This window comes from Ranitomeya imitator, chromosome 6 (genome assembly GCF_032444005.1).
Source record: "Ranitomeya imitator isolate aRanImi1 chromosome 6, aRanImi1.pri, whole genome shotgun sequence".
NCBI classification, from domain to species: domain Eukaryota; kingdom Metazoa; phylum Chordata; class Amphibia; order Anura; family Dendrobatidae; genus Ranitomeya; species Ranitomeya imitator.
In genome coordinates, this window is record NC_091287.1 from 4,070,283 (window position 1) to 4,083,198 (window position 12,916).

At 48.8% G+C, this 12,916-nt stretch overlaps 1 protein-coding gene across 1 annotated transcript in view; it reads right to left on the reverse strand.

The window, feature by feature from the left end:
• The window catches only part of LOC138642333 (SCO-spondin-like), a 410,056-nt gene that overhangs the window by 36,300 nt on the left and 360,840 nt on the right, over positions 1–12,916 (reverse strand). Inside the window, exon 98 of the mRNA XM_069730432.1 lies at positions 8,540–8,710. Coding sequence (XP_069586533.1) covers positions 8,540–8,710 — 171 coding nt within the window. The remainder of the gene's footprint in view (positions 1–8,539; positions 8,711–12,916) is intronic.

Here is a 12,916-nt window from a genome sequence, read left to right on the forward strand (position 1 = left end):
GCCTTGTGGCACCCCACTTGTAACACTGGGGCCAGGACAGAGCCTTGTGGCTCCCCACTTGTAACACTGGGGCCGGGACAGAGCCTTGTGTTACCCCACTTGTAACACTGGGGCCAGGACAGAGCCTTGTGGTACCACACTTGTACACTGCGGCCAGGACAGAGCCTTGTGGTTCCCCACTTGTAATACTGGGGCCGGGACAGAGCCTTGTGGCACCCCACTTGTAACACTGGGGCCAGGACAGAGCCTTGTGGTTCCCCACTTGTAATACTGGGGCCGGGACAGAGCCTTGTGGCACCCCACTTGTAACACTGGGGCCAGGACAGAGCCTTGTGGTACCCCACTTGTACACTGGGGCCAGGACAGAGCCTTGTGGTTCCCCACTTGTAACACTGGGGCCAGAACAGAGCCTTGTGGTTCCCACATGTAACACTGGGGCCAGAACAGAGCCTTGTGGTACCCCACTTGAAACACTCTTCCAATTTGATGTGCAGCCATTTATTACCACTCTTTTAGTACGATCAATGAGCCAGTTATGAATCCACCTAACCGTAGCCTTGCTAATCCCATACTTGGTCATTTTTTCAATAAAGATAGTATTAGATACTTTACTAAATGCTTTGCTGAAGTCGAAATATACTATATCTACCGCATTTCCCTGATCCACCTAGTCAGTGGTTCCATCATAGTAGGAAATTAGATTAGTCTGGCATGACTTGTTTGCTACAAACCCATGCTGGCTCTGGTTAATCAATGCATTTTTATCCAAATGCTTACATACATGCTGTTCTAATTTGTTCAGAGATCTTTCCTGGTAATGAAGTAACGCTCACTGGCCTGTAATTTCCTGGCTCCTTTATCTTTCCTTTTTTGAATATAGGGACAACATTTGCTCTTCTCCAGTCTTCTGGGACCTCTCCTGATCTCTGGGAATTTACAAAGATTCTGGCTAGTGGTTCTGCAATTTCCTCTGCTATCCAGATACGGATGAACTACCACTCCCCAAGCGTGAAGAATGGCCATGACAGCTGCTGTGACCTTCGTGAAGACTCTGTGGGCAGTGGCGAGTCCGAAGGGCAAGGCCACAAACTGGAAATGTTCGTCCTGGACTGGGAAGCACAGGAACTGCTGATGAGAGGGAAAAATCGGGATGTGGAGATAAGCATCCTTGATGTCTATGGATGCAAGGAACTCTCCTTTTTCCAGGGACGTGACAATGGAACAAAGCGAGTCCATCCTGAAGTGTCGAACTCGTACAAACTTTTTTAACAGCTTGAGGCCCAGTATGGGCCGTAGAGTCCCATCCTTAATAATAATAATCTTTATTTTTATATAGCGCTAACATATTCCGCAGCGCTTTACAGTTTGCACACATCATCGCTGTCCCCGATGGGGCTCACAATCTAAATTCCCTATCAGTATGCCTTTGGAATGTGGGAGGAAACTGGAGAACCCGGAGGAAACCCACGCAAACACGGAGAGAACATACAAACTCTTTGCAGATGTTGTCCTGGGTGTCATCCTTCTTTGGGACCACGAATAGGTTTGAGTAAAACCCCCTGATCCTTTGGTCTCGAGGGACCGGAACGATGACACCGTCCCTTCAAAGCACCTGTATGGCCTGAAGAAGATGTAACGCTCTTGATTTGGGGGAGAGGACTGGAAGAAGCATGGGGGGGGGGAATGGAAGAAAACTCGATTTTGTATCCGGAGGACATGAGCTCTCTGACCCACTCGTCGTGAACGACCGAGAGCCAATTTTGACGGAACGAAAGAAGACGTCCGCCTACTTTGTCGGTGTCTGCTGGACACGTCGACGAGTCATTGTGTAGAAGGTTTAAGGGATGCAGATGCCTTAGGGCCAGAAGGTCTCAGTTTCCAGTAACGGTTAGGTCTGTATGAGACCTGGGGATTTCTGTCTCCCTGCCATCCCGAACCAGGGAAAGTGGATGACCAACTGGAGTTGTTACGAAAGGACCGGAACCGAAATTGTTGTTGATTCAAAAAGGGCCGGGTACGTTTTTGCTGAGGAACAAATTTACTCTTCCCTCCGGTAGCATCAGAAATGATTTGGTCTAGTTTCTCCCCAAATAAACGGCCAGCTTGGTAAGGCAAAGAAGTCAGCAACTTTTTAGAAGCAGAATCTGCTCGGCCATCGCGGAGCCACAAGGCCCTCCTGATGGAGATTGTGTTTGCAGCAGCTTGCGCTGCGCAAGTAGCCGCATCTATGGAAGTATTAACTACGAAGTCTCCGGCCTGAGCTATCTGGTTAGCGAGTCTGGCCGCTTCTGGGGGAAGATTACTGTCGTGAACGGTAGAGGTTAACACCTCTGCCCAGGCAACCATTGCCTTAGCCACCCAGGTAGCGGCAAAAGATGGAAGGAGTGCTGCTCCTGATGCCTCAAAGACTGAGCGAGCCAGGTAGTCAATTTGACGGTCAGAAGGGTTTTTGACCGATGAACTGTCGGAGAGAGATAGGATTGTTTTGGATGCGAGTCACCGAGACCGAGAGCCAATTTTGACGGAACGAAAGAAGACGTCCGCCTACTTTGTCGGTGTCTGCTGGACACGTCGACGAGTCATTGTGTAGAAGGTTTAAGGGATGCAGATGCCTTAGGGCCAGAAGGTCTCAGTTTCCAGTAACGGTTAGGTCTGTATGAGACCTGGGGATTTCTGTCTCCCCGCCATCCCGAACCAGGGAAAGTGGATGACCAACTGGAGTTGTTACGAAAGGACCGGAACCGAAATTGTTGTTGATTCCAAAAGGGCTGGGTAGGTTTTTGCTGAGGAACAAATTTACTCTTCCCTCCGGTAGCATCAGAAATGATTTGGTCTAGTTTCTCCTCAAATAAACGGCCAGCTTGGTAAGGCAAAGAAGTCAGCAACTTTTTAGAAGCAGAATCTGCTCGGCCATCGCGGAGCCACAAGGCCCTCCTGATGGAGATTGCGTTTGCAGCAGCTTGCGCTGCGCAAGTAGCCGCATCTATGGAAGTATTAACTACAAAGTCTCCGGCCTGAGCTATCTGGTTAGCGAGTCTGGCCGCTTCTGGGGGAAGATTACTGTCGTGAACGGTAGAGGTTAACACCTCTGCCCAGGCAACCATTGCCTTAGCCACCCAGGTAGCGGCAAAAGATGGAAGGAGTGCTGCTCCTGATGCCTCAAAGACTGAGCGAGCCAGGTAGTCAATTTGACGGTCAGAAGGGTTTTTGACCGATGAACTGTCGGAGAGAGATAGGATTGTTTTGGATGCGAGTCACGATACGGCAGGAAGGAGAGAGAAGCAACTCCTTCATTAGGTCCTTGGAGAAAGGATATTTAGCTTCCGTGGCCTTTTGAGACGGAAATCGCTTATCCGGGTGTTCCCTGTGTTTTTGGACAATGTCCTGAAACTCAGGGTGATTAGCAAATATCTTTTGGACGCGTTTAGTCTTTTTAAAAGACACGTGTTTCTGAGTGGATACAGATTCCTCATCCACCATGAGCGTTTTGTTGACTGCCTCAATAAGGTAGTCAAGTGTCTCCTGACCGATCGAGGAGTCTTGGGTTAAAGATTCCTCCGACTCGTGAGTCATGTACGCTGCGACCCTCGGGGGAGGGGGAGCGAGAAGATGAGCTCACAGATGCTGAAGCTCGAGCGTGTACGGGGGACGAGGCATGGGTTCTTTTCCTGGAACCCCGAGATTCCCGTAGTAGAGTTGCCCCCTTCACTTCATTAATTAAAAAATAAAAATGTACAGAAAATAAAAATAAAAAATAAAAACGGTGGGGTCTGAAAACAGACCCAAGTGCCTCCTACAGACACTAAGCAAGAACTGGGTCATTACTGGCCAGTCAAGGGGTGTATACTGCAGAGGAGTTAATTCTTTATGTATTTACTTAGTGTCCTCCTAGTGGCAGCAGCATAACACCCATGGTCCTGTGTCCCCCAATGAGGCGTAGGAGAAATATGTTTCCTCCTGTTTAACATGTGTATGGAACAAGACACCACGATCTTCTCCTCTAGGACTCATTCAACCTCTTCTAGTTCCATCCAGGCCTTGGGAATCAATCTCAATGGATTTTATCATGGACCTACCTCCATCTAGAGAAATGACTGTTATCCTTGTTGTGGTGGGTCGGCTCACCAAGATGGCCCATTTTATTCCAACTAAAGGAATTCCTACCCCTGAACAAACTGCAGAATTAGTGGTCATAGAGATATTCAGACTGCATGGCATTATTCACAATGTCGTTTCTGATAGAGGTGTTCAGTTTACATCAAGATTTTGGAAAAGCTTCGGTACAGCGTTAGGAGTTACTTTCAATTTGTCTACTGCGTCCACCCACAATCCAATGGCCAGACTGAAAGCAATAACCAAACCCTTGAACAATACTTGTGCTGTTTTATTTCTTACCTACAGAATGACTGGGTGGACTATCTGCCAACACCAGAATTTGCCTATAATAACTCCAAGCACAGTTCTACATCCCAAAGCCCATTTTTTCTAACTATGGCTGGCATTCGGTATTTATTCCTAATCTTCCATTGAATACTTTGATTCCTGCTGTTACTGACAGACTTAAAAAGTTGCAGAAAGCTCAGGAAGAGCTGAGATGTTACAAAAGGCCCAAGAAGATTACAAAGAAACAGCGGATAAACATCGCAAAGCCCGTTACCCTTCAGGTCGGTAACAAGGTCTGGCTTTCTACAAAAAATCTGAAAACTAAAGTATCGTCTTCTAAATTGGGTCAAAAATTCATAGGACCTTTCCAAATTTTTGCACAAATTAACCCAGTTGCTTTCTGTTTAAAACTTCATACAGCCTGAGAATTCACCCTGTGTTCCATGTGTCCTCACTCAAACCATTCAGTGAGAACCCCTTTCCAGGAAAAACTAAGCCACCTCCTACCCCAGAAAAAGTCCATGGTGAAGAAGAGTATATCGTGGATGAAATTCTGGATTCTAGAAGATGTGGAGGAAGACTACAATATTTGGGGCAATGGAGGGGTCACAGATCAGAAGATAATTCATAGGAGCCAGAGGGCAATGTCCATGCACTCAGGCTTACAAGAGCTTTTCATCACAGACACCTGGAGAAGCCAGCGATTGAGATGTCCAGAGACCATTTTGGAAGGAGGCAAGTACTGTCAGGACTTGAACCTAGCAGCTCCTGTGCACCAGATGGCAGCTCTTCCCTCTGAGCTATTCAGCTCGCTGGACAGTACCGGGCTAACCCAGATACCAGTACCTGTCTTGTTCCTCATTGTCTCCACCCTGAGTTCCTGATTTGCTCCACCCTGCTTGTAAACCTTACTTAAACCTGACATAGCACTTTTCTTCCTTGCAAGATTATTGAGCCACCAGTCTTTAGTCAAGCTTCCTTTCACCTGCTTCTTCATTCCAAGATAATACTTCTGCTCCTGTGTCCTGACCTATGGCTATTACTGACTACGCTACCTGCCGGTGCTTACACTAATGGTTGCAATACCACTACTCCAAACCAGGTCAGTCCATAACACCACCTTGTATTCCCTCTCCCCTCTCTGCACGCTGTCCCCTTTCTATACACTTTCCTCTCTATATATATGCTCTCGACTCAATATACTATTATATACTCTCTCCCCTCTACACTCCCCGAATACGCCCTCCCCTCTATATACATTCTCCCATCTATATACTTTCTCCCCTTTATATATGCTTTGTCCTCTATATACGCTCTCCCCTCTATATACTCTCTCTCCTCTATATACTCTCTCCCCTCTATATACTCTCTACCCTCTATATACGCTTTCCCCTGTATACACTGCGTGCATAATTATTCGGCAAGTTCTATTTTGATCACATGATACTTTTTATACATGTTGTCCTACTCCAAGCTGTTCAGGCTGAGCGCCAACTACCAATTATGTAAATCCGGTGATGTGCATCTCTGTAATGAGGAGGGGTGTTGTCTAATGACATCAGAACCCTATATAAGGTGTGCTTAATAATTAGGCAACTTCCTTTTCTTTGGCAAAATGGGTCTTTGGCAAAATGGGTCTCTGTTGTGAATTCTGTGGCAGAGCTCCCTCCTGTGGTCACAAGTGGTACTGCGGCTTCTGAGTTTCCTTCCTCAGGTATGGGGTGAAGTCGTTAGGTGCTGCTCTATTTAACTCCACCTAGTGCTTTGCTCCTGGCCTCCAGTCAATGTTCTAGTATTGGTCTTGCTTCCTCCTGGATCGTTCCTGTGGCCTGTCTGCTCTGCATAAGCTAAGTTTTGCTTGTGTTATTTTTGTTTGCTATTTTTTCTGTCCAGCTTGCTTAATTGTTTTTTCTGGCTTGCTGGAAGCTCTGGGACGCAGAGGGAGCACCGCCGTACCGTTAGTCGGTGCGGAGGGTCTTTTTGCTCCTCTGCGTGGTTGTTTGTAGGGTTTTGTGTTGACCGCAAAGTTATCTTTCCTATCTTCGGTCTGTTCAGTAAGTTGGGCCTCACTTTGCTAAATCTATTTCATCTCTGCGTTTGTATTTACATCTCTACTCACAGTCATTATATGTGGGGGGCTGCCTTTTCCTTTGGGGTATTTCTCTGAGGCAAGGTAGGCTTATTTTTCTATCTTAGGCCTAGCTAGTTTCTCAGGCTGTGCCGAGTTGCATAGGGAGCGTTAGGCGCAATCCACGGCTGCCTCTAGTGTGGTTGTATAGGATTAGGGATTGCGGTCAGCAGAGTTCCCACGTCTCAGAGCTCGTCCTATGTCTTTTGGTTATTGTCAGGTCACTTTGTGTGCTCTGAACTTCAAGGTCCATTGTGGTTCTGAATTACCTAATCATAACAGGTCTCAACAGTCCAAAATTGTGAGATGTCTTGCAGAGGGACGCAGCAGTCTTGAAATTGCCAAATTTTTGAAGCGTCATCACCGAACAATCAAGCGTTTCATGGCAAATAGCCAACAGGGTCGCAAGAAGCGTGCTGGGCAAAAAAGGCGCAAAATAACTGCCTATGAATTGAGGAAAATCAAGCGTGAAGCTGCCAAGATGCCATTTGCCACCAGTTGTGCCATATTTCAGAGCTGCAACGTTACTGGAGTAACAAAAAGCACAAGGTGTGCAATACTCAGGGACATGGCCAAGGTAAGGAAGGCTGAAAAACGACCACCTGTGAACAAGAAACCTAAGATAAAACGTCAAGACTGGGCCAAGAAATATCTTAAGACTGAATCTTCAAAGGTTTTATGGACTGATGAAATGAGAGTGACTCTTGATGGGCCGGAGGCCGGATCAGTAAAGGGCAGAGAGCTCCACTCCGACTCAGACCCAGCAAGGTGGAGGTGGGGACTGGTATGGGCTGGTATCAAAGATGAACTTCTGGGACCTTTTCGGGTTGAGGATGGAGTGAAGCTCAACTCCCAGACCTACTGCCAGTTTCTGGAAGACTTCTTCAAGCAGTGGTACAGGAAGAAGTCGGTATCGTTCAAGAAAAACATGATTTTCATGCAGGACAATGCTCCATCACAGCCTCCAACTACTCCACAGCATGGCTGGCCAATAAAGGTCTCAAAGAAGAAAACATAATGACATAGCCCCCTTGTACACCTGATCTGGACCCCATAGAGAACCTGTGGTCCCTCATAAAACGTGAGATCTACAGGGAGGGAGAACAGTCCACCTCTCGGAGCAGTGTCTGGAGGCTGTGGTGGCTGCTGCACGCAATGTTGGCCGTAAACAGATCAAGCAACTGACAGAATCTATGGATGGAGGCTGCTGAGTGTCATCATAAAGAAAGGGGGCTATATTGGTCACTAGTTTTGGGGGTTTTCTTTTTGCATGTCAGAAATGTTTATTTCTAAATTTTATGCAGTTATATTGGTTTACCTGGTGAAAATAAACAAGTGAGATGGGAATATATTTGGTTTTTATTAAGTTGCCTAATAATTCTGCACAGTAATAGTTACCTGCACAAACAGATATCCTCCTAAGAGCCAAATCTAAAAACCCCACTACAACCTCCAAAAATATTAAGCTTTGATATTTATGAGTCTTTTGGGTTGGTTAGGAACATAGCTGTTGATCAATAATAAAAATAATCTCTAAAATACAACTTGCCTAATAATTCTGCACACAGTATATACGCTCTCCCCCTCTACATACGCTTTCCCCCTCTATATACGCTCTCCCCCCTACAGTTAAGTCCATATATATTTGGACAGAGACATTTTTCTAGTTTTGGTTATAGACATTACCACAATGAATTTTAAACAGCACAATTCAGATGCAGTTGAAGTTCAGACTTTCAGCTTTCATTTGAGGGGATCCACATTACAATTGGATGAAGGGTTTAGGAGTTTCAGCTCCTTAACATGTGCCACCCTGTTTTTAACATTGTGGTAATGTCTATAACCAAAATTAGAAAAATGTTGTATCTGTGCAAATATATATGGACCTAACTGTATATTGCTCAATCCTATATAATTTCTATAATCGGTGAATCTTGTACACAGGTGTCTGTCCTTTGTCCCCCGGGTACATAAACTCCAGATGTCACAAACACAGCAGTGGGGGACATTGTGTTGCGTTGCTCATACCTGGGGTGCAGTTGTGGGAGTTACAGGTGCGATGGAGGCTCAGGGCAGCAGAGCAGGGTCGTCCACCAGGATCCGCAGCGACCAGGACTGTCCGAGTCCTCTCTGATGTTCCTCCGCCACAGCTGACGCTGCACTTACTCCACTCCGACCAGTCACTGAGCACACAGTCCACTGAGGAAAGACCGGGTTATAGCATGAGGAAGTCAGCAGGCAGGAACGAGCATAGCACCGGGCATAACGTACACAGCCCCAGAGGAGTATAGCACCGGGCATAACGTACACAGCCCCAGAGGAGTATAGCACCGGGCACAACGTACACAGCCCCAGAGAAGTATAGCACCGGGCACAACGTACACAGCCCCAGAGAAGTATAGCACCGGGCACAACGTACACAGCCCCAGAGGAGTATAGCACCGGGCACAACGTACACAGCCCCAGAGAAGTATAGCACCGGGCACAACGTACACAGCCCCAGAGAAGTATAGCACCGGGCACAACGTACACAGCCCCAGAGAAGTATAGCACCGGGCACAACGTACACAGCCCCAGAGGAGTATAGCACCGGGCATAACGTACACAGCCCCAGAGGAGTATAGCACCGGGCACAACATACACAGCCCCAGAGGAGTATAGCACCGGGCACAACATACACAGCCCCAGAGAAGTATAGCACCGGGCACAATGCACACAGCCCCAGAGGAGTATAGCACCGGGCACAACGTACACAGCCCCAGAGGAGTATAGCACCGGGCATAACGTACACAGCCCCAGAGGAGTATAGCACCGGGCACAACGTACACAGCCCCAGAGGAGTATAGCACCGGGCACAACGTACACAGCCCCAGAGAAGTATAGCACCGGGCACAACGTACACAGCCCCAGAGGAGTATAGCACCGGGCACAACGTACACAGCCCCAGAGAAGTATAGCACCGGGCACAACGTACACAGCCCCAGAGAAGTATAGCACCGGGCACAACGTACACAGCCCCAGAGGAGTATAGCACCGGGCACAACGTACACAGCCCCAGAGGAGTATAGCACCGGGCACAACGTACACAGCCCCAGAGGAGTATAGCACCGGGCACAACGTACACAGCCCCAGAGAAGTATAGCACCGGGCACAACGTACACAGCCCCAGAGAAGTATAGCACCGGGCACAACGTACACAGCCCCAGAGGAGTATAGCACCGGGCATAACGTACACAGCCCCAGAGGAGTATAGCACCGGGCACAACATACACAGCCCCAGAGGAGTATAGCACCGGGCACAACATACACAGCCCCAGAGAAGTATAGCACCGGGCACAATGCACACAGCCCCAGAGGAGTATAGCACCGGGCATAACGTACACAGCCCCAGAGGAGTATAGCACCGGGCACAACATACACAGCCCCAGAGAAGTATAGCACCGGGCACAATGCACACAGCCCCAGAGGAGTATAGCACCGGGCATAACGTACACAGCCCCAGAGGAGTATAGCACCGGGCATAACGTACACAGCCCCAGAGGAGTATAGCATCGGGCACAACGTACACAGCCCCAGAGGAGTATAGCACCGGGCACAACGTACACAGCCCCAGAGGAGTATAGCACCGGGCACAACGTACACAGCCCCAGAGAAGTATAGCACCGGGCACAACGTACACAGCCCCAGAGAAGTATAGCACCGGGCACAACGTACACAGCCCCAGAGGAGTATAGCACCGGGCACAACGTACACAGCCCCAGAGGAGTATAGCACCGGGAACAACGTACACAGCCCCAGAGAAGTATAGCACCGGGCACAACGTACACAGCCCCAGAGGAGTATAGCACCGGGCACAACATACACAGCCCCAGAGGAGTATAGCACCGGGCACAATGCACACAGCCCCAGAGGAGTATAGCACCGGGCACAACGTACACAGCCCCAGAGAAGTATAGCACCGGGCACAACGTACACAGCCCCAGAGAAGTATAGCACCGGGCACAACGTACACAGCCCCAGAGGAGTATAGCACCGGGCACAACATACACAGCCCCAGAGGAGTATAGCACCGGGCACAATGCACACAGCCCCAGAGGAGTATAGCACCGGGCACAACGTACACAGCCCCAGAGGAGTATAGCACCGGGCACAACGTACACAGCCCCAGAGAAGTATAGCACCGGGCACAACGTACACAGCGCAATCGCAGTATAGCACCGGGCACAACGTACACAGCCCCAGAGGAGTATAGCACCGGGCACAACGTACACAGCCCCAGAGAAGTATAGCACCGGGCACAACGTACACAGCGCAATCGCAGTATAGCACCGGGCACAACGTACACAGCCCCAGAGGAGTATAGCACCGGGCACAACGTACACAGCCCCTGCGGAGTATAGCACCGGGCACAACGTACACAGCCCTGGGAGGATTGATGGAATGGCAGAATAAGGGAATTTGCTTTGTTCACCAGATAATCCAGCAGCAAGCATTGAAGTCCTTCTCCCAATTGCAGGAAGAATTTGGTTTGCGATCCGCAGGGGAATATCAGTATGCGCAGATGAGACATGCCTTTAGAGCTCAGAATAAGAAGGCTGATATCAGGGTTCAAGATGATATAGTGTTGGAGTATGTGTGTGGTGAGGGTACTACAAGGGGAGTTATTTCCACTCTGTATAAGGACCTTATGCACACATTTCTGCTAGATTTCCCTATAAAGGCGAGAGCTAAGTGGGAGAGAGAAGTGGGGCCGATGGAAAATGAAACCTGGGAATCGGTGATGGAGTGGGTTCCGCGACTATCCTTGAGTGAACCATATAGGCTCTCGCAGCTATACATTTTGCATAGGGTATATAAATCTCCGGAAGTGTTATACAAAGCGGGATTGCGTGCCAATTCTGAGTGTCCGAGGTGTGCGAGTGAGAAGGCAGGAATATATCACATGATGTGGACGTGTCCGAGACTGGCTGCCTTTTGGGTGGTGGTTTTGAGCCGAGTTGAAGCAGCGTATAAGTGCAGAGTTGTTAGAGACCCGATAGTATGTGTGCTGGGATATGTGGAAGAAATTGGAGTTGACAATACTTGGAAGATTGCAATCGCTAGGCTACTCTACATGGCCAGGAAAGTAATAGCACGAAACTGGATAAACGCGGAACCACCTGTGAGAAGGGAATTTCTCCAATATGTTCAACATGGTCTAAAATTGGAAAAGGGGGTGTACAGTAAAAGGGGGAAAATAGAACTCTTTAATAAAATATGGTCTCCTTGGCTTGATTTGGATTGAGGAGTATAGGCGTCGTGTTTCCTAAGACCTGGAAGAGGATAAATTACAAGAGGCAGATAATGCCTCGGTGGGGTGGAGATTGAGACTGAGCTGTCTTATGGGGGAGGGGGGTAGTTGGGGTAATGTTGGGGTTTATTAAAGTAAGAAAATGTGTATCTGATATAATGCAATGTAAATGGCATTCTGTTGTTCTCTTTTTTTTTTATATTGTTAATAAAAATCTATTTAAATTAAAAAAAAAGTATAGCACCGGGCACAACGTACACAGCCCCAGCGGAGTATAGCACCGGGCACAACGTACACAGCCCCAGAGGAGTATAGCACCGGGCATAACGTACACAGCGCAATCGCAGTATAGCATCAGGCACAACGTACACAGCCCCAGAGGAGTATAGCACTGGGCACAACGTACACAGCCCCAGCGGAGTATAGCACCGGGCACAACGCACAAAGCCCCAGAGAAGTATAGCACCGGGTACAATGTACACAGCCCCAGAGAAGTATAGCACCGGGCACAACGTACACAGCCCCAGAGGAGTATAGCACCGGGCACAACGTACACAGCGCAATCGCAGTATAGCATCAGGCACAACATACACAGCCCCAGCGGAGTATAGCATCGGGTACAATGCACACAGCCCCAGCGGAGTATAGCACCGGGCACAACATACACAGCCCCAGAGGAGTATAGCACCGGGCACAACGTACACAGCCCCAGAGGAGTATAGCACCGGGCACAACGTACACAGCGCAATCGCAGTATAGCACCGGGCACAACGTACACAGCCCCAGAGGAGTATAGCACCGGGCACAACGTACACAGCCCCAGAGAAGTATAGCACCGGGCACAACGTACACAGCCCCAGAGGAGTATAGCACCGGGCAAAACGTACACAGCGCAAGTGCAGTACAGCACCGGGCACAACGCACACAGCGCAAGTGCAGTATAGCACCGGGAGCAACGTACACAGCCCCAGAGGAGTATAGCACCGGGCACAACGTACACAGCCCCAGAGGAGTATAGCACTGGGCACAACGTACACAGCGCAATCGCAGTATAGCACCGGGCACAACGTACACAGCCCCAGAGGAGTATAGCATCGGGCAAAACGTACACAGCG